General features: G+C 42.5%; 1 protein-coding gene across 2 annotated transcripts in view; it reads left to right on the top strand.

Moving 5' to 3' along the window:
• dscama (Down syndrome cell adhesion molecule a) overlaps nt 1-27080 on the top strand; it is a gene marked incomplete at both ends in the record, with an annotated part of 144023 nt that overhangs the window by 25524 nt on the left and 91419 nt on the right. For both annotated transcript variants that reach the window (XM_080749014.1, XM_080749015.1), the window contains 2 exons: nt 12405-12722; nt 13994-14143. In XM_080749014.1, the coding sequence (XP_080605140.1) occupies nt 12405-12722; nt 13994-14143 (468 nt within the window). The remainder of the gene's footprint in view (nt 1-12404; nt 12723-13993; nt 14144-27080) is intronic.

Raw genomic sequence — 27080 nt, forward strand, 5'->3', positions numbered from 1 at the left:
GATATTCACAAACCCATTCACAAAAAGTCGTGTTAATTCTGGGTCTAACATTGTTTCTACAAACATTCATGCATCATGCTGAGCTGAGCTCCAACAGCAGCACTCTTCAAGACGAGTCTGTGCATTTCCAAATCTTTTTCAACAGCCAGGGGTGCACTTATAACCAGTATTATGCACTTATAACCAGTATTATTTGGAATAAGACCACTGCACAATCAGGAGTGCCAAAAAATGTGTGCATTCAGTTTAGTACATTAAGTATTTTTTTTTTCTAGCAGTTTTATTTTTTAAATACAGTGTGGAGAGACAGGTTGCCGAACGATGTGTAGGGAAGGGGACTTACGTGAAAACATAGATCTCCAGTCGGAATCAACATTGCAAATGGTTGATGCACTTTTCAGTGAGAGTAGGCCTATGACCATTCATCCTAAAAAGCCAGTGAGTGAACACAAGCAGAGAAACTGTATAGTGTTCCTCAGATTTTTAGATGGTCACCATGGTGTTGCTAGTTGTGTATGGGTATGATGTCAGGCTTTGTGGACAAAGCAATTGGATTAAAAATATAATGAGACACATTGGGTCAACATGAGATTGAGGGATTATAGGGCTGAGGGAACATACAGCTGAGGGAAACAGGGCTGAGCAGGGAACATGGGGCTGAGGGAACACAGGTGTGAGGGAACTACTCTAGAGTTGTTATGTGACGTACCACATGGATAATAGTGCCTGACAGTGAGTCCTGGTTCGATTCCCAGCCAGCCAGACCATTTACTGCATGTCACTCCTCTGGTCTTTCTTCAAGTTTCCTCTCTCTCTCTCTGCACTGTACCACCAACACAAAAAAGCCTGAGGGAACATAGGGATGAAGGAAAATACAGCTAATGGAACACAGGCACGCTTCCTCACTAAGATAGTAGATATACAATCTAAAAATAGTAGAATGTTTCATGTTCCAGTGACACAAATGACCAAAATGTTATCCTCTGAGTGATCAGTATTGATTCAAGGGTATGACATTTTCATAGATGTTCTCCCATCTGCTTGCCTTGACCTGTGGAGATTTTGCTCTGCTAATTGTTGAAACAGCACTGGCATGTATACTGTATAGTCCCGGAGGGAGTTGCTCAGGATAGGGAAATCTGGAATTCTCATTTGGAACTGTTACCCCCATGACCCGATTCGGGATAAGCGGTTGAAGATAGATGAATGGATGCCTTGACCTGTGGAGATTTTGCTCTGCTAATTGTTGAAATTGCTACATAATTTAGTTTCTCCATTATTGTTTCACAGCCTTGAAACAGACCCCCTTGTGCCAGCTTACAGTTTGATCATTTATCTATATGCCTACATAAACAGCCGTGACCCCCCCCCCCCCCCCCCCCCCACACACACACACACACACACACACACACAACATAATTGTCAGGTATTATGATTATACTTGGATGAAGACTTTTTTCAAAAAAGTGTACAGAAAGTATTAATATTGTGTTTTTAAGTGGCTACACCCACCTGCTCATTAGGTATACCTGGTTGTCAGGTGGGTGATGACCCAGCTGAAGTTAGCCACACCCACAGTGTTGTTGAATGGTGAAAAGGGGAGGGGATGATATTATGATGTCATTCTATTAGTGTATTTCAATTGGGCCTTTTGACTCAGAGGCTTTAAGCTTTCAGGAAGTAACCAAAAATTAACAGGGAAGACATATTTGCATATTATAACCATTAAGCCCCCTTTCCTCTGCAAGGTGGAACCAGAACATTCCAGAACCTGAACCCATTTTTTTGGTTCTGGTTTTGTTTCCATAGTGCACGGCCCGGTTTCAGACAAGGTTCTGGGAACCTTTTTTTGGTCCTGCTCCTGGGGTAGAACTTAACCTCGCCTACCAGTCTTTCTCGGGAGAAAGACTGGTAGGCGTCGCTTTGATTTAGTTCCCCTCATTTGTTTCCCCAATCACTATTAAAATGCTCGAGAAGCCTTGTGTAGTCTTGCCAGTCGCTATGAGTTGGACTAAAAGATCACATACCAAACACATTTTTCGAAAGCAAAACTACGCCGCATCAAGGTGTTTATTAGGTAGGCCCTAAAACTATGTCCTTGGGTGCAGGGGAATATGTTGGGTTAAAACTGAATCCGGTTGATAGTTCCGGCCAAAGTGTTGTCCGTCTAGGACTACAACATGACGTAAAGTGGTTTCCGCTCCCGACCGGATCAAACCTCGTAAAGTGAAGTGATCCCAGACTAGGTAGAACTAAACTTGAGTTCTGGGAAGCTAGGGGCGGCACTGCTGCTCTTCTTTGGGACCTTCCTGGTTAGGTCTGGATATATGGAAATGTAAGTTACACTTGGTCCTCGAACTCCATAGACACATACAAAACAGGAACAGGAAAAAGTACAAAACTATGGCACCACCTTTATACTAAATTTAAATTCCTCCTCAGTCTTACCTGTAGAAGCCTACCAACACATACTGTGCATCTAGAAATGTATGCACCGATATGTTAAATATTATTCGCTCATAATGTCACTCTTGTTCTCATTGGTGGGCTATGGATGATCATGAAACAAGCTTTCTAATCAATGGGGATTTCAAGCTAATTTAAACATCACAACAATGTTGAGTCTACTGCTATACTTATAATCAGTAAGCCATTAGACTCCACTGGGACCATCACGCAACACCTGGCCATCCCTATCCAGCTGGTACCTTAAACAGTAAGTCAGTCACCACCTAGATTAAACAAAAGCTGAGCAATTGTTGAAGTGGTTAGCAGCTAATGCTAAAGTGGTTAGCAGCTAATGCTGGTGATAATGTAAACAAGCAAGCAATGGCCGGTCCAACAGTGATATCTGTTGAATGTTTGGAATGTAAAACTGGCACACACACATAATGTTTAGTCACTCACTGCATCCCTGTTAACAGTGGTGTAAATTAACATTTATACATTTACTTAAGTAATGTACTTAAGTACATTTTTGAGCTATTTGTACAGTAGCCTACTTTACTTGAGTATTTCCGATTTCCAATACTTTTACTTCTACTCCACTACATCTCGGTTCCAAATATTGCACTTTTACTAAAATTTTTCAAAACTTTAGTTACTAATTACTTTGCAGATATAAATTATAATATTATTATAAAACACGCATGGACCACTTTAGCCCTATTTTATACCTTGGCTATTTTCAAACATTTAGTACTTTTACTTTTGGTACTTTAAGTACATTTTGCTGCCAATACTTTCATACTTTTACTCAAGTACATTTTGAATTCTGGAAATTTACTTGTAACGGAGTACATCTACAGTGCACTATTGACACTTAGTTTTTTACAACAAGGGTTCATATTTTAGATTATAATTAAAGAATATAAAAGATGAGTGTTAATTATTTCATTTACTTCTTTCTATTGTTTTAGAGATTCTTATTTCAGTGGTTGGGGGTATGCGTACAAGTGGCTAAATATGTCATTTTACACAGAATAAGCCCATTCCCAAGATACAACGCAACCTTTCATGGCTGGATGTGACTTATGGGGGCTAGAAGTGTTACTGTAAATAGGAATAAAGAAACTGCTGGCTTATTGTGTCTAAAAATACATAATTATTTAGCCACTTGTACGCATGCCACCATGCGTACGCATGCCCCACATTTTAGCACGATGAACGCGATAAAACAAGAGAACTAAGCAAATGAAAACATTTTAACACTCACTTTTTATTTTCTCTAATTAAATCTAAAATATGAGCCCTTGTTGTAAAAAAACAAAGTTGTCCTTTAGGTCTACAAAATGTGAGTACTTTTTCCACCACTGCCTGTTAACACACTGCCCATCATGCAGCCGTGTTTATCCACAAAAGCAATGCATTTCCAACTTTTTTGTTTTTGCCAAGCGGCGCTACTGTGCAACGAGGCTCTGGCTATTTTGGCAGGATTACTCCTGTACACCAGTGGCATCATAGTTGCTAGCTATTGGGATGGTCCGCATTTTCAAACATCAATTTCCAAAATATATTAAAACCTAATTAAACAAAATGATCGTTGTGACAAGGGTCTATAGAAGAAGAAGAATAGTCCCCACTCCTTGGGGTGTTTTTTTCTTTGTCACATTTTATATGTATACTGTATATAAAGTGAAATTCGTCCTCTGCATTTACCCATCTTATAACAACTAGGAGCAGTCATTGTATTCTACGGCGCTCAGGGAGCAATTAGGGGTTAAAGGACAACTTAAGTTTTTACAACAAGGCTTCATATTTTAGATTGTAATTAGAGAAAAGAAAAGATGAGTGTTAAAATGTTTTCATTTACTTCTTTCTATAGTTTTAGCGTTTCAGTGGTTGGGGCATGCGTGCAAGTGGCTAAATCTGTCTTTTTAGACACGATAAGCTCGCTATTTCTTTACAGTAACAGTACTACCACCCATAAGTCACATCTGACCATAAAAGATTGTGCTGCATCTTGGGACTGGGCTTATTGTGTCTAAAAAGACATGACCCCAAAAGGGGTCTGTGTCCCAGCACAGCTGGCGGCTAGTCATTGATTTTTTTTTTCATTTTCATGTTTTCATTTCATTTGAAAGCTGGGGATCATAGCTACAAAAAGATATATTGGTTGTGGAGATTGGCCGAACAGTTTTGAAGATATGGCTTATAGAATGATGCCATGCTGAAATAGTACTTTTGAGATATTCAAGTTTCAAATAAATTTCTAACCTGCAATGACCTGACTCCGCCACATGGGGAGCAATCTTCAATTCAATCTTCAATTCAAAGAAGCTTTATTGGCATGAGAACACAAACGTTTACACAGTGGTGGAAAAAGTACCTACATTTTATAATTAAAGCTATAGACCAATTATTTGTTTACAAACATTGAGACTGAATGCACAGCTGACTGTATCATGTAATCAATTCCCAACAGATCCCCAAACCTGTTGTTTTGGGGAGCACTGGTTATTCAACCTCCTCTTGTGTGCTAGTGAGGTGCTCCCATGGGTGCGCCCTTATCGAGACATATATACTTCATTGCGCAACGGTGTTCCACGTCAAGAGTAGCTGATATACAAACTCACATCGCGTCACCAATGCAACCCTTCTGAGCTTGGAGGTCTGCGGCTCTGCGCGCGACACCGTCGCAGGACGGAGCATAATTAGGCTTCATGGACTGCAGCTGGGCGAGCAGTAGACGCTCTGGTGATCCAGTGGATCGGGTGGGTGATCATGAGGAGCGCTCCCTCTGTTCTGATGACGGTGAATAGAGGTGGGGTTTGAAGGACAACTGTTTTGAATCGCTATTATTGTTTACAATCAACAGAAACTAAGGATTATATATTTCAAGAGTGAGAATTTACAGTAAAAATCCTAAGCATTCTTCCTCCACACTGGGAGAAAAACGGCATCTGAAAGTTTGATGGAATGCATTTTTAAACACGAGTGCCATCCATTGCATCCTATGAACGGTGGGGTTCATTTGGTGCCGACCGGCGTGCGCATACTGGTTTATATGAATGTGACGTGGACCATTAAGGCATCTATACTGTGTAAGTTGCTCAACTAGTGGTCAGTAGCGTTATAGCAAACCGCGGTCGCGTCTGCTTTTTTCGGCCGTTTTTCGCCGCGGACTTCAGACCACCGCGTCCGCCTCGCCTCGCCGAGACCTATCCATAGAGGTCTTTCGTGTCCCTCTACGAGCCTCGGTTGGGGAGCTACATGCTAAACTCCTAGCCCAGTGTAAACACTGCAGTGTTTCCTGAAGAGCTCGGCAGTGTATGATCTGGGCTTTGATTGGCCGGTAGGGAGACACGTGTACAGAATGATGCATATGACGTAATTTTGCCGGGAAAAACAGCCCCGGTCACGGCCACCAGGGCTCAGTAGAACACATAAAGAAAAGGCTTTGGGAGCTGAAATGAACAGAGTGGGTGTTCTAAAACTTTAGCGATTTAATAATTAGGACAATTTTAAGATTTGTTTTATTAAAAAAGTTACATAGTATAGCTTTAAGTAAAAGTATCAATTCTGCAATGTAGAATCACTCTGTTACAAGTAAAAGTCCAGAATTAAAAATGTACTTGAGTAAAAGTACAAAAGTATTGGTATCCAAATGTACTTAAAGTACCAAAAGTAAAAGTACAAAATGTTTGAAAATAGCAGATCTACAAGCTCACAACGCGTCGCACCGCAATGCGTTGTGAGCTTGTAGATCGGCTATTTTCAAATAGCCTTGGTATAACATAGGGCTAAAGTGGTTTATGTATGTTTTAAACTTTAGTTATTGCTTTGTAGATTTGGATTTTAATAGTCCAAAACATACATTAACCACTTCAGCTGTTATTGTAGCCTATACACATTTTGGCCATGAACGGGATAAATACTGTGGTTTGCAACGCTAGGTAATGGAGTCCCGATTTTACCGCATTTGACTACAAAGGGCTGACAAACTGAGGCTTGATTAAAAATAAACAATGCATTGTAGCTACATGGCTGGGAGGACCAACAGAATTGTCCCGATCTCTCACATTAATTAAAAAAAGTATTATTTACATGCAGAGTTAAGCTCTGGCGTTTAAGTGAAATGTAGCCTGATATTTATGAAATACTTTTGTGGCTTTATCACATTTAAAAACAAAAAAAAAAAAAAAAATTATTTCAGCTGTGGTCTAAAGTGGTACCATGCGAAATGACTGCCCCTGGGTGAGATTCAGACACATATTTAGCCACTTGCACGCATGCCCCATCCATTGAAATCAAAGTAATTCAAATCACTAAAACGATAGAAAGCAGTAAATGAACACTCATATTTTCTTTTTTCTAATTGCAATAAAAAATATGAACCCTTGTAGTTGCTCAGGGACAAACATCGACATTAGTGGTCTGGCCTGGAATCGTACCTGGGACAAATAGATTTTCTGGCTCCCCAGGCGGGCTCACTAACTAACCACTCAGCTATGGCCAAAACATTGTGGTGGCTTCACAATTTATTACATCATCATATTATCCATAGTTTATTGATTATAAAACTGGTTGTTGGTCAAATCACACAATCTGATTGGCTGATAGGTGTGGTATACCATACAGTGGTTGTGGAATCTAATCTCTTTGTACACTTATGAATGGATAGTACTTGAAAAGCTCTCCCAGGAGGCATGCCCCCATTCTCCTTCCATCTTTCTGTCTGCCTGGAGACATCTGTGATGACAATGTTTGGGTGTGTATGAAAAGGCATGGGGCAATGGGGTGACGGGATATAATAAAGGACTGTCAATATATCATTGTGGTGTGTCCATAGTGACTGCTCATGGAGACTAATCTTTGGCCAGCGATCACACTGAAAAGTGGTGTGGCATGTTGTCATACAGGACGAACATGTTGTTTGATGTTACTATGTTACAGTATAGCCTAAAGGTCAATTCACAGTCCAGACATAACATACTGTACATGAACCAGAGTCAGCTGGAGTCCATGCAGACTGAAATGATGCGTAGACGTCAGCAGTTGTCTGCCTGGGCATGTCCGCGGAAGCTTTTTTGTGACGTATATGTATGTAATATGTATGTAATACGATTGGTGTCCTGAAAAGGAATCCATCACATTGTCGGATTTGTCGCATTGTCAACAAACTATGGAAAATAGCGATTTTACAAGCACAGGTTTGGACATTGATCCCATGTCCTATATGGCAAATTGCAGACTGTTCATCCTTGGTCTGTCTGCACAGTGTATACATTGGGGATGCCATGTACTAATACTTATAGACTACAGTATGTCAGTGCTGTAATACATTGCAATACTGTTTTGTGTCCGCACGCAACCCTCCCAGCAACGTCGGTAGATCCCACATATAATTCTGAACGGACTGTGAGTCAATGTTTTGTTTTATCTGCAACGTTTGATTGTTAATTCCTCTTCAATTACTTTTGTGGTTTTTAATGTTTTCCCCCCCCCCCCCCCACATTCACTGTGCAAGTCCTCCATGAAAGGATGTGGGAATTGTACTGTAGTATTGTCTTGTCTCTAAACTGACTTAGTGATCTTTACAATCTTAAGCAATAGCAGCAATAGCAATAAGAGCAATAGCCTGACGGGACACCTAGCCTAGAAGGATGACTGCTCTGTGATTATTCATCCTCACTGAAGACCCAAGGAAGTGCGGTACCCGGCATGTCTGATCAGCGGTTGTCCAGAACCGCCGATCCGACCAATTGCCCATAGGCAAATACTGATGACATCAGGGATCTCCACATATGGGCTTAAAAGGGACAAGGCTGACAGACACAGGCCGACAGACAGATACATACAGTTTTGCATTCCATACAGTATGGGCATTAAGGGCACTGACAGATTGGTACAACGGGTACTCTAACAACAGATACAACGGGTACGTCAGTAACTAACTGTATTTTAACGATTGATTAGTAGGAACAGTTAAGTGTATCCTTGTCACTGACAACTCTAACTAGTTACTACCTATGCCAATTTATTCAGGAACACTCACATCTAAGTAGAGTATATCCATTTATTGCATAAATGGAATACAATTATACTTGGTGTTAATGGGCTCCGCGTTCGGAGATGTTCCCTGAATTTTGTGCATGCTTTTTGAGCATGCTAAGCAAAATCAGGGAACGCTAAGCAATACCCCCCTTAGGGATACAATAGCAGAACAATAGCAATACATTGACATCTAACTTAGTCGAATCACAGTATTTGAGCTTAACAACATGGACATGTAACTTAATCAGACAATCACAAGTATTTGAGCTTAATAGCCATACTGATCGTGCAAAGGTGGAGGCTGGGGTGGAGGAGGCAGCTAGCAGCGAATGATTCCGAAGCTTCGGAACCAAGCATAGGTAGAGAACGCAAGCCGTATTTAAAGGGATCCCTGGCTAATACGACAGATATGCCTTAATACATTATAATTGTCCTCTATAACTACAATGTAAAATTAAAAACACCTCAATAATTTTATTTCTTCTAGAAATAGCTAATCCTTCTCTCAACAGGGGAAATGCCCGTCGCAAGTTGATGATGTCATAAATGTAATTTGTGATCTATCCCTATGGAATTTATGGCATGCATGTGAAAATAAAAACAAACGTAATACTTCCTGTGGTTAATATGAGCATCAAATCAATATTTCAAATGTGTTTGTGTTTTATTTATTTTTTGCATATGCATGCCATAAAAATGACACATGACCTTTATGACATCATCAACTTGCGACAGGCATTTCCCCTATTAAAGGAGTGGCGACACCGGCCGAAAATTAACATTATGGTACAGTAGGTCACGTGGTGTTTCTTCAAACAGTCTGAAAAGGAGGCGGGGCCGTATCAGTTAGTAGTGAATGTATACTTCGTCCGTCGTGCGGTGCCGCGCAATGTATACTTCGTCCGTCGTGCGGTGCCGCGCACAACGTGATGATGCCTTGTTGTTAGCGTGTAGCCCCGCCGGCTAGCGCTGCACCGCACGGCTATTTGCGAGAGCTATTGTGTGTGTACACACACACACACACACACACACACACACGCGCGAAAGCACACACACAGGCTACACACACAGAGAGAGTATGAGCCACGGAGGCACGGACCTCCTCTGCAGAGGAGTTCGCTGGACCCTCGTTCTACCGTACGCTTGCTCCGGTGTCCCGGGTGCTCCAGTCAGGTTTAGGGCAGAGACAGCAGGGTATGGCCGACAAAACCGTATCGTAGACGGGGAGAAGCGTGTTGACCCTCGTACACCTTTTTTGACACCTTTTTTGAAGAAGACATGTACTTTTTTATCGGTCTAACCATTGATTTTATAGCGAATGCTATATCATTTTTACCCCTAGAACTGATAGTTTTAAAGTTGGTTTAGAAAGTCGGAAACACACCTCGGACAGCTTTTTTTGGGGCAGTTTCACAAGATAATGATATGGATACTCGACTCCGCGAGTCTCCGCCCCTCCCCCCATATTAGCCCAATCAAATTAATTTATTTCAGTTACTGTACAGAAAGTACTACTTTCAGTACAGTAACTACAATAAATTAATTTGATTGGGTCATTTAACATGGGGGTACATGACATCATTAAAAAAAATTGGCTAATTTGATAGCCATAATTAGCTGTTTTGGCCGTGTCACGCCCCCTTTAAGTGAAAGATTAGCTATTTCTAGAAAAAATTAAATATTTAAGGTGTTTTTAATTTTACATTGTATTTATAGAGGACACTTATAATGTATTAAGGCATATTTGTCGTATTAGCCAGGGATCCTTTTAAAGGAGCCTTCCCTACTGATTCAGAGCTTTGATTGGAGTATGGCAGTCATGTGACGTAATGACCAGCAGATATGAGAATGAGGAATGAGAACAGAGCTGACTACAGCTGGGCGGGACGACTCCCGTGTCCTGCATAAACTAACGCTGACGCTTAATTAAGATAGCTTACTAGGTCATAAAGCTCCTAGGCTAACAAAGACAAAAATACAAGCATACAGCACGGGCAGTACGCTTGTATTTTTACTTAGTTATATTTTTTGTCATATTGGGCATATTAACTCATTCTGTGCCGTTTGCGTGATGTCACGCGATAAGTACTCGAGTACTTACAGTGCCGAATGCGTGATGTCGCGCGAAAAGTAATAAATTACTGTAACGTTGAGTACATTACCGAGTAGAATGGCCGGATGTCCGGAGACGAAAATCCGCGCTGATTTGTCATCATCACGGCTCCACGAGCACACAATAGTCATCCCATAACATTGAGGTGGACGGGGGATCTCATCTTTAATGTCCATTATCTCAAAACTACACTTTAGAAGCGAAGATGGAGGCAGATGCTCGCTTATATAACACATGTATAAAAGCTCCAACGCAATCCAGCATGGCACCACGTAAACAACGATCGGTTCCGGCGCACGACCCGATGACGTCAGACCGGAAGTGATCACGCGGTGCACTTCTGGGCCTTCAAAATAAGAGAGTGCAAGTGGACGGAGCCTGCGGGAGGCACTCTGGACATCATTGCGACCGAAAATCGCGGGCACAAAATGAGTTAAGCATGCACTGCCACTATGCACTATGCATGCACATCACAAATGCTTGTGAGTTTGGGGGTTGTGTGCATGTGTGTGTCTGTGTCTGTGAGTCTAGTAGTAGCGACTAATGTACATGATCCTGGGGAGGGGGAGGGGCACCAGCAGGGCCCCTATCCTATCATGCTTGTTGTACAGTATATACTGTAGTCAAGCCTAGTGCTGTGCAGGCTCTGCTGCTTCATATCCATTGCTGCTCTCCCAGGGCCCAGCTGCAATGCCTCTTCATAGACAACAGAATGCCGTGCTCCTCCAAGCCTCTTTCACTGCAGTAGAGAAAAACACTTTAGCCAAGCAGAAAAGGCAAAATGGAGAAGACGTGTACAGTATAATCACATACAAAGAAACATAGAATAGCATATCGTCGTTGTCGGGTGGAAACCTCGTATCTCCAAGTTTCAAATGTGTATGTTATTTTGCAAAGTAAAGCCCTGCTTCATCGCACAAGGCCGTCGCACAAAAGTAGTGGAAACAGCAGATCTACAAGCACACAACGCTTCGCGGTGCGAGGCGTTGTGTGCTTGTAGATCGGCTGTTTTCACTAGTTTAAATAATTTTTAAAATGAAATATGAAAAACGAACGGTTTAACGACGATATTGTGAATATGAAAGTATTCATTAATAAAAAACTGTACAAAAAAAGAATTGTTCACATATTGTGCTTTGAGATTTTTGGAGCTGTGTGGAACACAAGCTCCCTATACGTGGCCGTGTGTGTGGGTCTCCGTCCGTGTCTGTATGTAGCCTAAACTTCGGCACGCTACTAGTCCCGCACCATTTACGCCACCCCCGCAATATATACATCAAAACGTGCGGCTCGGCCGGGAATGGTGTGCTAGTAACTTTCTTTCCGATCCGCCTTACAATGGCGACATAATCGGCAAAAATGACGCTGAATTGTCCCCATTGACTTATAATGGGACAATGCAAGACATCACATTCAAGTATTTTTCTCTCGCAAAGCATAGGAGCTACAGTTTCCCCATATAGGCCACGCCCATTTGCGCCAGGATAGATTTTCCGCCATCTTGAATTTTCTCCAAAACACACTTTTTGCTCCTTTTCCTACATATTTTCTTCAAATGTCACAAAAATCGGTACACATGATCCTGGGTGACCAGAGAGGTGCTGTTGAGTCTAGCCTGCCCTGAGCATCAACTGCAATACACACACACACACACACACACACACACACACACACACACACACACACACACACACACGCACACACACAGCTCCACTTCGAACAGAGGTTCGATTTTTTTTGGTTTTGTTTGATTTACCTTATATTCTATTTCCCTTTCTCCTCCTGTTTCCCACAGTTTTCAGTGAAGATCTACGTTCCAGCTTATATTTTGTCAATGCATCTGTGCAAGAGGTAGTGTTTGCCAGCACCACAGGGACCTCGGTGCCCTGTCCCGCTGCAGGCGTGCCCCCCGTCTCGCTGCGCTGGTACCTGGCCACTGGCGAGGAGATCTATGACGTGCCAGGGATCCGCCACGTGCACTCCAATGGCACCCTCCAGATCTTCCACATCCCCCCCTCCAGCTTCAGCAAGCTCATCCACGACAACACCTACTATTGCACAGCGGAGAACCCCTCAGGGAGAATCAGAAGCCAAGATGTCCACATTAAGGCTGGTCAGTGTGGCTTCTACTTTGTTCGCTCCACACTCTATTGACACTTTACCTACTGTAATAACACACATAGACTACTGTAGTCAGTGGTGTAAAAAGTAACTAAGTACATTTACTCAAGGAATGTAATTAAGTCTTATTTTGATGTAGTTCTTACTTAACCCGATTATTTCCAATTTTCAATACTTTTATTTCTACTCCACTACATCTCAGAACCAAATATTAAACTTTTGCTCCACTACAATTATTTGAAAACTGACTTTTGTACATTTGAAAACTCATTTTGCAAAATGAGCAAAATTTCTACTTTTGGTACTTTAATTTGATGCCAATATCTTTTTACTTTTACTCAAATCAATTTCAAATTCCGGACTTGTACATTTCTACAGTAGTATTGATAAGTAAGCCTTGCAGAGCCATGAGGCCCATAGGGCAGGAGCCTATCTCCTGTTTCCTTAGTGTGAGGCAGCTTGATGTACAAGTACAACCCTTGGTACATGACGCAGGGACTTCCTTGATGCTGAGTGCCAAGCGTCTTTGGTATGACTTGGCCGGGGATCAAACCCCATCCTCCCAGCCTCAGGGTGGACACTCTGACCACAAGCCCAGCTGATATTGTATATGTACTGAGGTAGTATTAACTTTTACGTAAAAGAATGTAAAAGAGTGTAAAGACTTTTCAACAATAACAGTTGTCCCGAACACTTCTCGTTGCCCTGAACAATGATAAAAACGTAATCAGAGAAGATGCTTTTATTTAGCTAAAAATTCATCCTGTAATATTATTGTATCCATTACCAGCTCAGGTTGTTTGTTAGCTTTTGAGCCAACCACATCCTAGAGCAGTGGTTCCCAAACCTTTTAGCTTGTGACACAAAAGAGAAATTAGATGTTTGCCCGGGACCCAAACTAGAGAAAACAGCAGATCTACAAGCTCACAACCGGTCGCTTCACGCCACGTTGAGAGCTTTTAGATTGTCTATTTTCACTACTTCTTTTTCACTACATTTTATTTATTAATGAAATTACTCAAATCATTGCATTTTATTAGCTTTATGCCTTATGGGGGATGTTTTTTGTGTTTTTAAATAATAATTAAGAATGAAATGTACTAGGGACCCACAAAAATGTGTCCACGACCCACAAATGTGTTTGGGAAACACTGTCCTAGAGGAGGGACTGGATGTTGAGAAGTGATGTCACTGTCCACATAGCAGCAACAGTACTACTGAAACCATTAACACACATTAAACCTCCCTATCGTCTCCTTCCAGTCCTACGAGAGCCCTACACTGTCCGGGTGGAGGATCAGAAAGCCATGAGAGGCAATGTGGCGGTCTTCAAGTGCATTATCCCTGCCTCAGTGGAGGCCTACATAACCGTAGTGTCCTGGGAGAAAGACACAATGTCAATCAACCCAGAAAGTAAGTTGTGGCATCTTCCTTTTACAAGACAAGCTACTATGTCTGAAAGTCTATATTATGGTAGTATTTTGTAACCCAGTATACTGCAGAGTAGACACCAGACACTTTATCTTTATGCAGAGCTGTCCCTGTAGGATTCTCACTGTATCTATATATAACTGTAAGTGATACCTTACAGATAAATCCATCCTGTAGACCAGACGAATGGCAATGAATGTTTTGGTTTGCACTTTGTCGTGCCGCTGCGCACCCCACTTTTAATTGATCTACCATCTATTAATAAGCAGTTCATCTTGGCATGAGGTTAGGATTGTCACAACAGAAAGCTGTGTGTGGTCTGTGTGAAGGACCTTTTGACACGAGACACTGGGGCTATGAACCAGACAGACAAGCCACTGGTTTTTGTGTGTTTCTGGGCCAGTGTGTGTGTGTGGGTGTGTGTGCGCGCACGTGTGTGTGTGTGTGCGTGTGCGTGTGTGTGTGTGTGTGTGAGTGTGTGTGTGTGTGTGTGTGTGTGTGTGTGTGTGTGTGTGTGTGTGTGTGTGACCACGTCTGTCTGACCCAATGACAGTGAGGACAGTGAGGTCTCACTCTTGCGTCGTTCTTCCACGAGAGCACAGGCTGCCAGCCATGTCACTTAGTCTGCCTGTCTATTGACCCATTTCTCTGGTTGATCGGAGCCACTGCAGCATTCAGATCATTCAAATCACTTAAATGGAACGCTCGCCTGCGTGATTGTTTCCCAGCCCTGGGGGGTAAATTCACTTTATGTGGGGCATTTAACAAACTCAATAGACAAGAGCTAATGTCATTTTGCTTTTGGATGGAGGGCAAGCGCTGGCTAGAAATTGCCTTTTTTGTTGACGCTTCACATTTGTCTGCTGAGGCGAAAGCAGCCATGTTGAAATCTATAGCAATCTCTTAATTGTCCATAAATGGATTTGCCACGAGGAGGTTTTGTTGAGCTGTGGGCATATAAGTGTTATCCTGCTGATCAAATACATACAGTATGTTTTATATTGAATCGTGATCTTGGACTGAAAGCTGTTGTTTACTACACTGTTTTAGCTAGGGTCTATCGTCTTTATAGCACTTTTAGTTATTTGTATTGTGTCAAAGCAATTACTGGAACTTTGGAACTTTCAAAATATTACTTTATAGTTTATATACCAATTTTTCTTTGCAAAAAAACAATGTTGAACTGTCCAAGTATCTATCTAGCGCTGTTCAAATGATCACATCTGTAGCTGTCAGCCATGTAAACGCTGTCAAAAGAATCATCCAGCCACCAATCCTATGCTCTTTTCAATGCTCAATAATGGATGACGGAAGCCTATGAATCCATGAGCAAATGGTCTTTATTCACATCTCAGTGCACACATCATACCGACACACAGTCCATTCCCCTCATTCTCAGTGCCACACAAACATTTCTTTGTGCAATTTCGAGACTTTTCCGTATATGTTTGTATGCGTGTGTGCTTGTGTTTGTACTGCACGTACGTGTGAACTTTAACTGGCGGGCAGCCCCAAAGCTTTTTTATCAATACAGTATACAAATATATATATCGTCACTGTCGGGCAGAAACCTTGTATCTCCAAGTCTCAAATTCTTATGTTTTTTCGTAAAGTAAAGCCCTGCTTCATCATACAAGGCTGTCGCACAAAAGTAGTTTAGTTAATTTTTATAATGATAAATACAAAATGAACGGTTTTGGACATACAAGGTTTCCACCCGACAACGACGATATATTTTTTAAATAAAAATAATAGCAACACTAGTAAGAAGGAAAAAACTAGCTTTGAGGAATAAGGCATTTCTGTCTCTGCTATGAATAATTGACTGGATGGTGTTCTGTTTAGAGAGGTGTAGCATAACGTGCCGCACCAATCCAACAGGCCCTCTGTGGGTCTCACTGGACATGGAGCACTCTGAGTTGTTGCAGGGTAGACTAACAATGCACCACTTACACACACAGCCCGCCTGCTCGGTCCGCTGGCGCAAATGGATGGATGACAATAAAAAATACATTCATTTGGGACACCCATAAAAAGCTACTGTAGGGTATGTGGTCTGTCTGTCAGCAGTGGTGTAAAGTAACTAAGTACATTTACTTAAGTAATGTACCTTACTTAAGTACAACTTCCAATTGTATTTCCAATTTTCAATACTTTTACTTCTACTCCACTACATCTCGAATGCAAATGTTGTACTTTTGCTCCACTAAGTTTATTTGAACACTTTATAGTTACTAGTTACTTTGTATATTTTGATTATTTTTACAAAATATACATACCATTCAACCCTACAGTTTATATGTTCATTTCAGCCATTGTGAGCTTGTAGATCCACTATTTTCAATACATAGATTTTTATACATTTGAAAACTTGAAATGGGACATTCTGCACGATGAGTAATTTCTACTTTTGTACTTTTACTCAAGTAGTGAATTCCAGACTTTTACTTGTCAGAGTATTTCTACATTGCAGTATTGATACTTTTACTTAAAGCTGGAAGCTGCTCAACTAGTGGTCAGTAGCGGTATTGCTTTTTTCGTCCGGAGTCGCCGCGGACCACCGGAACGGGGGTCCGCGGACCCCCGCGGCCGTCGCGATCATCATTTTTAGACCAGGATTGAGGGAGTAGCAGGCAAGATTCCTTCACCAATGTAAACACAGTTGCTGAGGGAAGCTACTTCCTTTAGAGACAGCAAGACTAGCTGTGATTGGCCGGTGGTGTATGATCGGCGCTGTGATTGGCCGGTAGTGTATCATGTGGGAGATGACATCATTTTGCCGGGAAATTCTCCCCCCCTCACAACTCATAGAAAACATATAAAGAGAAGGCTTCAGAAGCTGAAAATAACAGAGTGGGGGTTCTAAAACTTTAGCGATTTAACAGTTAGGACAATTTTAAGATTTGTTTTATAAAAAAAGTTACATGGTATAACTTTAAGTAAAACATTTTAGTGCTTTTTCCACCACTGTCTGTCAGTGCGGCCAGCTGCTTGAGATCGAAATGAAACACACCCATTATTTTATTCATTCATCAATGTTGCAAAATATTAGATACTAATCCTGTGCCCGGGGGTGTGCACAGTATATGAGTGCACACAGTATATGAAGGATTGAATGTGCCTGAGGAGTTTCAGAAGTAATGTTGGAGAACCCAGACAGGTAGTCACCATTGACGTCCAGTTGTGCAATAATGACATTATTTGGGCATGCGGCTGTTACCATGGTGGCGACACTGTTTAATATCAGTGATGTCAGCATGCAGACTGTTTCACCCGTTTATGCCCATATATGGTGTGCCGTGATGTCAGTCAGTGGTGTTCGACATTGTTTCAGCATCCGGCTGTTACCATGGCGGGGACACTGTTTACTTAGTATCCGTGATTTCCGTGAATTGTTCGATATTTTCCAGAATTGTCAAACGTTTTCAAAAATATATATATATATTCTGTTTATTTGGGTCCACCAAACAAAAAAGTAGCCTATACTGATGGCATTATTGGGTATTTGTCCTACTTTATTCAGCTCCTTTTTTCTCCCACAGTCCATTGTCCAATGGACTGTCTATAATCCATTTTATGAAATCGTTGGTACATCATTAACAGTTTTATGAGTCAACAACCAAATGCATGGGCGAAGAATGTAATATATGGCCTGGGAAATACTGCTCTGCTGGTTCTATAGACTGCTGTGGTCTACATTTCCTGGCATGGTTTTTAGGTACAGTAATTAGTTATAGGGCTATGTAAATCATAATCACTACTGACATGATGTGATTGTCAGGGATTGCCTTATGCCTTTGACATAGTGCTTTCCTGGCAGTTGTGGACAGTAAAGAATTACATTCAGTCCTGTACTTAAGTACATTCTTTTTTGTTCATGCATTTTTGGATACTTGACTTGACTCCACCCCACAAATATTGTACTTTTCTTTTTAGAAGATTTGTTGTGAGGCTTTTATGCCTTTATTGATAGGACTGTTGTAGACTGACAGGAAATGGGGAGAGACACGCAGCAAAGGTCGTCTGGAATGGGACTCGAACCTGCAACACACTGTCAGGTATCAGAGCCTATGTGGTGCGCCTGGACCGCTAGGCCAGCAGGCACCCCACAAATATTGCACTTTTGCTCCAACATTTGGTGTTACGCCTGTCTAGGGTTAATACAAGTACTAAATATGGCTGGTCCTAACAGAAGGGAAAATGTTAAATTATGAATTAACCACTTGAGCCCTACAGTATTTGAAAGTAGCACATCTATAAGCTCAAGCGTCACGTTGTGAGCTTGTAGATCTGCTATTTTCAATACTACTAATAGTTTTGGAAAAGTCCCGGAAAATATTAAAAGCAATACTCGAGTGCTTTTAACTCAAGTAGCTGCTCAAGTGACTGAGCAGCTACAGTACTTACAGTAGACTCGTGTACTGGGGTGGAGTATTTTGTCCACCACCGCCACTGACACGACGTGATTGTCAGTGATGGCATTATGCCTTTGACGTAGTGTTTTCCTGGTGTAAGTGGTGCTATAATGCAGCATCACACGAGGTGCTAGCTGTTCACCCAGCCATTTTAATGCCATGATAAAGGTATGCACTGTATGAACAAGCACAGCCAACCATGATTGATGGTTTTCCAACCATGCACGATAGACACAATTTCCTTCGTTACCAGCTGTTGTGTCGCTTTGTGTGTGTGTGTGCTGTGTGTGTACCGGTATGTGTGTGTGTGATGGTATCAGTACAGTGATACACAGTAATTCCTCCCCAGAATTGACCTGAAAAGATCCATGTTGGGACAATTTTGTACACTTGAGTTAACCACTTAAACCCTATTCTTTGAGACACATACTGTATGGGTATTTAGGGGCTTGGCCGAGTCCGTCATTGCTTCTCAGAGTGGCTTTCACCATTGGAATTGCATTATTGTTACATTTTCTGGGTTTATTTTGTGACATAGCAGAACATATGGTGAAGTATTGTTGTGCAGGTAATTGCAACAACCCTAGATGAAAACGGGACCGCCAAATATTCAAAACCTTCTGTGATTCTGCCAATAATATATCCGTGTTTTTTCCAGACCAAACAAGGGTATGACGTGATATTGATCTGCTTGCCCTATTCGCTAATATTAGGACATGATATATGTGTATAGTCAGCTCTTTACTAGGCCTTCTCCTGGAAATGAAGTTGTAGATCTGCTATTTTCTGCAAATGTTAGCTATTTAAAAAAATCTTTTTAATGTTTTTGAACATTTTAACAGCACAACTCTTGTATGGGGCTCCATATAGCACAACATATGTTCAAATGGTGGGTCCGCGGCCAAAAACATTTTAATTTGGGAACCGCTGCTTTCAATGAACACTGAGGATATTTTGCTGTGATGGAGTGAGTGGACGGTGGCGTGTGTTGCCGTGCAGGGCCGGTCCCCGTGCAGGTGCAGCCTGTGGTGCAGTCTCTGAGGAGGGCCTTGGCCTGCCGGGGTCTGCTCTGCATTCAGCACCAGTAGGGCAGAGAGGGGGCCGACCCCCCAGCGCTACTGCAGAGAGAGTCTCTCTCTCTCTCTCTCTCTCTCTCTCTCTCTCTCTCCCTTCTCTCTCTCTCTCTCTCTCTCTCTCTCTCTCTCTCTCTCTCTCTCTCTCTCTCTCTCTCTCTCTCTCTCTCTCTCTCTCTCTCCCTTCTCTCTCTCTCTCTCTCTCTCTCTCGCACACACTCACTCATAGGGGTTTCTTTTCATTCAGTGCACGAGCTGAGGGCAAGGGCTGTCGGCCATCACACGGCCTCTCTCCACTCTGCTCAAACCTCCCTCATCTCTCCTCTGGTTCAACCTTTTTCTTCTCTCCTGGTCACTTTCTCTCTCTCTCTCTCTCTCTCTCTCTCTCTCTCTCTCTCTCTCTCTCACACACACACACACACACACACACACACACACACACACACACACACACACACACACACACACACACACACACACACACACACACACACACACAGGTTTGCAATTGCTACTTGTGGGGACATTACACATAGTCTACTATCTTTGTGGGGACATTCCATTCATTTTGAACCCTAACCCTAACCCTAACCCTAACCCTTAACCTAACCCCTAAACACCTTGTGGGGACCTATTAATAGGTATTGTGCAAGGATTGTACTATCTTTGTGGGGACATGAGGTCCCCACAAAGTAGTAATTCCCTGTCCACACACACACACACACACACACACACACACACACACACACACACACACACACACACACACACACACACACACACACACGTCACACACATGCCCGCTAATTTCAATATCTCCCTGGCATCCCACGATCTCTCTGTTAAATGTGAAGAACCAAAGTATAGGCTAGTGTAATCATCACAAAGTCTCCAATGAATGAATGAATGAATAGGTGTAAGAATGCGGCCTATTGTATTATCTACTTCCATTAGATTTTGTCTGTCTGTCTGCCTGCCTGTCTGCCTGTCTGCCTGTCTGCTTATATGTTTGTGAGCTTCTCTGACCGTTTTGGCATTCTGGGACGGTTTATTCCTTGCAGACTGGATCAGTCCTCCCAGCCACTGCCAAGAGAGAAGAGCTGCAGCCACAACATCAAGTACACTGGCTGTGTGTAACGTTCCTTTGAAGTCGAATATCAAGAGTTTCTATCAAAAGGCTGCAGTTATCACACGGTTCCATAGGGCCTGATGTTTTTTTTTTTTTTTTCTGTATTTCCAGGCTGCTACACACACAGTAAAATCCTCAGTATTGATTTATCTGTATGCAACTGCAGAGGGTTAACAAATGTACAACAGAGGGACCCTTATGGATCTCTTTGGTTACATTTGTACATTCTCAGAGTTAGATTAACACTGAGGGTTTTGTTGTACAATTGACTATTTAGGCATTTAGCAGACGTCCTTATTCTGAGCGACTTAGAATAACTAAGAAATGTCATCACATTGCAGAGACTGTGTACTAGCTGAACTGCTGTTTTGTGAATATCCAGGAGACTACAGCAGTAGCTGCTGTGTGAGTGACTGTCGACTTGGGCATTGTGTTTACTCGTCTTTGTAACTGAGGACATGGTCAGGTCAAGCAAGGTGTCCTTGCTAGCCAGGTGTGTTGAACTGTAGCTATTGGCAGCCAGCTGGCTATTTCAGGTTGTTCAGGTAGCCATGGCTGGCCCAGGCAGACATAAGTACTCTGCTCATGTCTTGTTCCACCACTGCGGTTTTCACATAACGTCCCACACTGACAAGTAACAACAACAGATAAAAAGAAAGAATAATTAAATAAAGATAGTCTAAATGGAAGGAGTGTAATTAGTATGATATTTCTCAAAGGCGATAATGACCGTTTTTAATTTGTTTTCGCCTTATCGCAGATATTCCTTCAGCGGACGGAACGTGAGTAATTCATTTCCCTTTAGAACCCTATGGGCCGTACCCTACAGGTAGCATATTGTATAATGACTGCGTATTGTTGCAAGCTTTGCAGCAAGGCTCGCTGACGGTTTTGCCCTTTTCTTAGATGGCGGGGGGAGAAACGCGCAGCCATTGGTGCAGCACAACCTTGAGAAGGGGGCTGGGGCGGACGAATAATGGTTTTACTGGTCCCTGTGTGGCGGAGATGAGGAGAGAGAAGAAAGGGAGGGAAGGAGCAGGGGTGTCGCACCAAATTCTGGGCCCTGGGTACAAGGATTCACTGTGGGCCCCCCATGAATTTTTTAACTATTGAAAAATAGCAGATATACAAGTGCCCTGCTGCGAGCTTGTAGGTCTGCTATTTTTGAAGTTTTTGAAGTCTTAATAATATTTCAAATCCTTTTGAGTAAAAATATATATATATATATATTGTTTCTATGTCAGTGCTGCTCAAACTTTTTCATGTGAAGGACCCCCAAAATTACATGTATTTGGCCACGGACCCCCATCTCAAAATATTTAGTTCCAGGGCCCCCCACAGAAGCAAAAATTGAGTTACAAATGTTCGCTTAAAAAAATACATATATTCAAAGATTTGCCCACATTTTCACATCTTTTCAAAAATAGAAGATATAAAAGCTCACAGCGCGGCACTCGGTGCCGCGCTGTGAGCTTGTATATCTGCTATTTTTCAATAGCTAAAGTAGGCTATAAAATAATTAGGGCCCCTCCACCTGGGGCCCTAGTAACTCAGTCCCACTCACTCCCCCCTTGTGACGCCCCTGGAAGGAGGGTGGGAGAGAGAGAGAGAAGAGGGAGGATAACTGACATTCACTCCTCTCTCTCTCTCTCTCTCTCTCTCTCTCTCTCTCTCTCTCTCTCTCTCTCTCACTCCCTCCCTCCCTCTGTCGACAGGCAGGGTTGGGACTCTGACGTGTGACAGGCTGGATGGAGAGTCTGTTTCCAGCATTCGTCATTCTGTCTGTCCATGATTGGCTGGAGTATTGTTATTCACACAGAAAAATGGGTCAGGTGGCCTGTGGAGAATGAAGTGTTTGTATGAACCAGCGGATGGAGGGATGGATGGCACGCACACACACATACACTCACATATGTACACGCACACACGCACGCCCACGTGCACAAACACGAGCACGCACACACACACACACACACGCGCACACACACACACACACACACTTTTAGACATGCATTGGGTGCGTTACTCTGCAGCAAAGCGATACGTAACAGATAAAGGAAAATACATCCAGGTTATGTGTTGAGCGTCTCTCATGGTGCATTTATTCTGTCCTTTCACGAGCTCTGAGCTGGATCTTTCCTCATCTCTCTCTCTCTCTCTCACTCACACACACACACACACACACACACACACACACACACACACACACACACACACACACACACACACACACACACACACACACACACACACACACACACACACACACACACACACACACACACAGCTGCAGGGGGGGGGGGCTTAGCTGGATAAATAAAGGGATACTTGGGAGAAGAAGAAAAAAAAATAGGGAAGAAAATCAATACCTGTGTGCATGAATCTAGCTGCGGCTGCCACAAAGCATTATGGGAACATGACGGGTAGACGCATTTGTGGGCTGGGCAGTGTGCAAGCAGCATGATAAGCTATGAGGGCCAGGAACACCGGGAGCCCAACAGAATGGCTTGTCTGCCCCATTTACTCAGTCATTTTAGACCCCGGAAAAAAACCAAAACAGCTTTCAATGAATTGAAATTGATAATAGTGGCGATGGCGATTGTTACCAAAATGTGTTAATGGATTATACAAATTATTCAAATAAAAGGCAAGCGCACTAATGTGTGCAAATGCGTATGTATTCTGGGTAAATTACTGTTTTAAAAGATGATAACTGTTAACATAAAATAATCTTGATAATAATGGAGACTGGGGAAGAGTCCCAAAGTGAGTTGATAGAGGAAGGATCTTATCAAAACTGTGGTTTTCTGTATTTATAAATGATAAAATACTTTGGTAGAATGGCAGAAATAAATAACTGTAGCAGGGTTTCTATAGAAAAACTGTGTTTTTGTGTATCAATGTTACATAAAAGTAAATGATTATGACTCCTCTCAGTTATATGAAAACTAGCATCATAACAGCAGTATAGCTAGTGTGAATATACAATTGCAACAGAGTACTTATATATACGTTATGAATGTGTACATATACTATTCTATTCAGAGTAATCCATACATGATCATCTATAGTACAGTATGTGTGGTTACTACAGCCATTACCATGCAACCTCTGTTCCACACATATGAGATACTAATTAAATTGGCTGATGCCCTCTCTCCCTCTCCCTCTCCCTCTCCCTCTCCCTCTCTCTCTCTCTCTCTCTCTCTCTCTACTATGCAGTTTTTTCACCAATAATCACTATTTGTTATTTATTAAACTAGTCATTGCTAGACTGACAATTAGGTGAGCTGGTGCTGGTTGTGCGTGCGTCCATGCGTGCGTGAGCGCGCGCGCACGCACACACACACACACACACACACACACACACACACACACACACACACACACACACACACACACACACACACACACACACGTGTGAGTGACTGATGTGCACATGCGTACATTAGAGTGTAGCATGGGGCGAGGGATGGGGACAGAGAGACTAAACACTGCTTAATCTTTGATAAACAGTGTGGTCTCCTTTGTGCGGCTGCAGTTTGGCACATCTTCCCCAGGCTGTCCTGGGATCTGCTGGAGCTGTGCTGTGCTGTGCTGTGCTGTGCTGTGCTGTGCTGTGCTGTGCTGTGCTGTGCTGTGCTGTGCTGTGCTGTGCCACAGCCAATGGCCGCTGCCTCCACAGCTCACTGGATCTGGATGGAAGCCAGGTCACACGTGGCTTCCCGCCAAGATACAGATTAGCTATAAGCGCAACATGAGCTAATCGTGGATGGATCCGCCAATTAATTGGCACTTAGAGATTCTATGGACTATATGGATTTGGGGACTGAGTGGTATCAGTGGATCACAATGATTGGCATACGTGTCAGTGGTGGGACTTTTATATTTTTAAATGTCACACCAGAGGCGATATAATAGGTTATTTGTTGTGTGAAAATAAATGTATTTTGGGGTTTTGGTTGTTTGCTACCGCATAGTCTAAGTCTGGACTTTAATTTATTTTCAGTAAGCTGTCAATATAACGTGTATGTACAGGTATGTTGCATTTAAGTATATAATACCAGCTTAGAACACAAGGGGAATGACTTGAACTCAATGGCTTCCGAATGGCATGAAAACGCAGACTTATCATAGTCTTTTATCAGATTCATGTATCGGTGTATCATGAATCTGATAAAAACGCTATAGCCCACAGGTCAATGGCCCTGACAGCGATCCAGCGTAAGAGGAGGTTGTAGATCTGCAATTTTGGAGAAGAGATTTGGTGTAGGAGAGAAAAAAGTGCAACGCCAACTCAGGTCAAGGTCCAGACCAGATATGCAGCTCGACAAAAGTGAATTGTTCTCAGTCAGTGACAGTGTACAGTATGTCTGGAAACATTCTTCGCAATATGATTATTGTGAGCGTTTTGTTATCGCGCTAAACGATAATAAGGATTATCGTCCCATCCCCAGACGAGGCGGACAAACAGGGTATAGCCGGGACCCCTAGGGGGTCCTCAGAGTTACTACAGGGGGTCCTCCAAATATTTGTGTGATAGAAACCTTTTTTTCCTCCTTTTTTATATTAGCCACTTATATCCTAAATCCTAATGTCCATATTCTGAGAACTTTAGCCAAAAATAGCACATCTACAAGCTCGCGCTGCGAGGCGTTGTGAGCTTGTAGATCGGCTATTTTCGGCAAAGAGCTTTGGTGTAGAGGGGAAAAAGAGCAGACTAAGTACAGAGTGAAAGGTCAAGTTTTTAGGTATTGACAGTTCAAATGGTTAAATATCTGAAAACACAAATTGACATGAATACAAAATTCACAGACAATTGTACTGCCAAACAATAAAACTATATGGAATCTATGAAAAGGTTGTGGGGGTCCCTGCTTCATCTCTCTCTCTCTCAACTAAGGGGTCCTTGGCCTGAAAACGTTGAAGACCCCTGCTCTAAACGATAATAAGGATTATGGTCCCATCCCCAGACCAGGCGGACAGGGTATAGTGTCAGTCACAGGGTGAGGGATGCTGTGCTGCTGCCTGCTTAGCACCGTGTGATTATACTCTGTCAGCGATAAAGGAGGGGCGGCCATTGGTTCTCTGTGTTACCTCCGCTCCTCCTCTGCGGCCCTCTGGCTCTCTGCTGCTTCACCTTGCTGCTGCTGACGACTCTGACGTCACAGCAAGAAGACCATCCTAGAGGAAGACCTTTTGACTGTTATAGTAGTGACAATGGCTTTCTCCAAATCACCACATCTGCGTCCAGGGAACCTGCTTCGGATTGATGTGTGCGTGTCTTTGTCTCTCTCTCTCTCTCTCTCTCTCTCTCTCTCTCTCTCTCTCTGTGTGTGTGTGTGTGTGTGTGTGTGTGTGTGTGTGTGTGTGTGTGTGTGTGTGTGTGTGTGTGTGTGTGTGTGTGTGTGTGTGTGTGTGTGTGTGTGTGTGTGTGTGTGTGTGTGTGTGTGTGTGTAGGAGGAAGAGGGGGGTGTTGGAAGTGAATGACTGCTCTTATCGCTTGCATGCAGCTGCTGCAGTGTCTTTGAGAGACAGAGGGGCTGTCCGTGCATGCCTCTCTCTCTCTCTCTCTCTCTCTCTCTCTCTCTCTCTCTCTGCCTCTGTGTGTCTCTCTATCACTCTTTCTCCCTCTTCGCCTCCTCTCTCTCTCTGTGCCTGTGCTGCATTTTCCGTCAAATGCATCTGCTGCATTTTCTGTCAAAACGGAAGGCGGGGGTAAAATAAAAAGAAGAAAAAAAAATCTAAAACATGATTTTAAGTTTAATGCAGACTCATGGCATGGCATGCAGTCCTCGTTTTCATTTCATTTTTCTTACCTTTTGACTTAGGTTTTTTTAGTGTGCTATTTATATATAGTGTGTTATTGTTGCAACCAGCATTTCAGTTTTTCAGTGAAGCCTCGTGGCTTGAGTGCAAAACGAATGCTCAGTAGTGACCAATTTCACCCTGGCATCTTTATTTTTGGCATGTCATTATAATATGATCATTTTGGAAAATAGCAAAAACAGCAGGTATACACGTTCAAGCTTGGAGATCGGCTATTTTCACAAAGTATTGTACGATGAAGTGTAGATAGGACTATGAGTGTTAATTGTTCTTTGTGCACACATTCATCACATCATCATAGTGTAGAGGCTCTCCTGCTGTAACTACCTTAATGCCAGTGTTTCATACAGATATAAAACTTCAACGAAAACCTTTGATAGCTTTTTATAGGGCTAATCCCCCCCTCTCCATTGTATTCTCTGAAAACAACATTATCTCGGTCTCCTGGCCCCTATACTCACTCTCTGCTATGT

This window comes from Nannobrachium achirus, assembly GCF_963921795.1.
Source record: "Nannobrachium achirus genome assembly, chromosome: 19".
NCBI lineage: Eukaryota > Metazoa > Chordata > Actinopteri > Myctophiformes > Myctophidae > Nannobrachium > Nannobrachium achirus.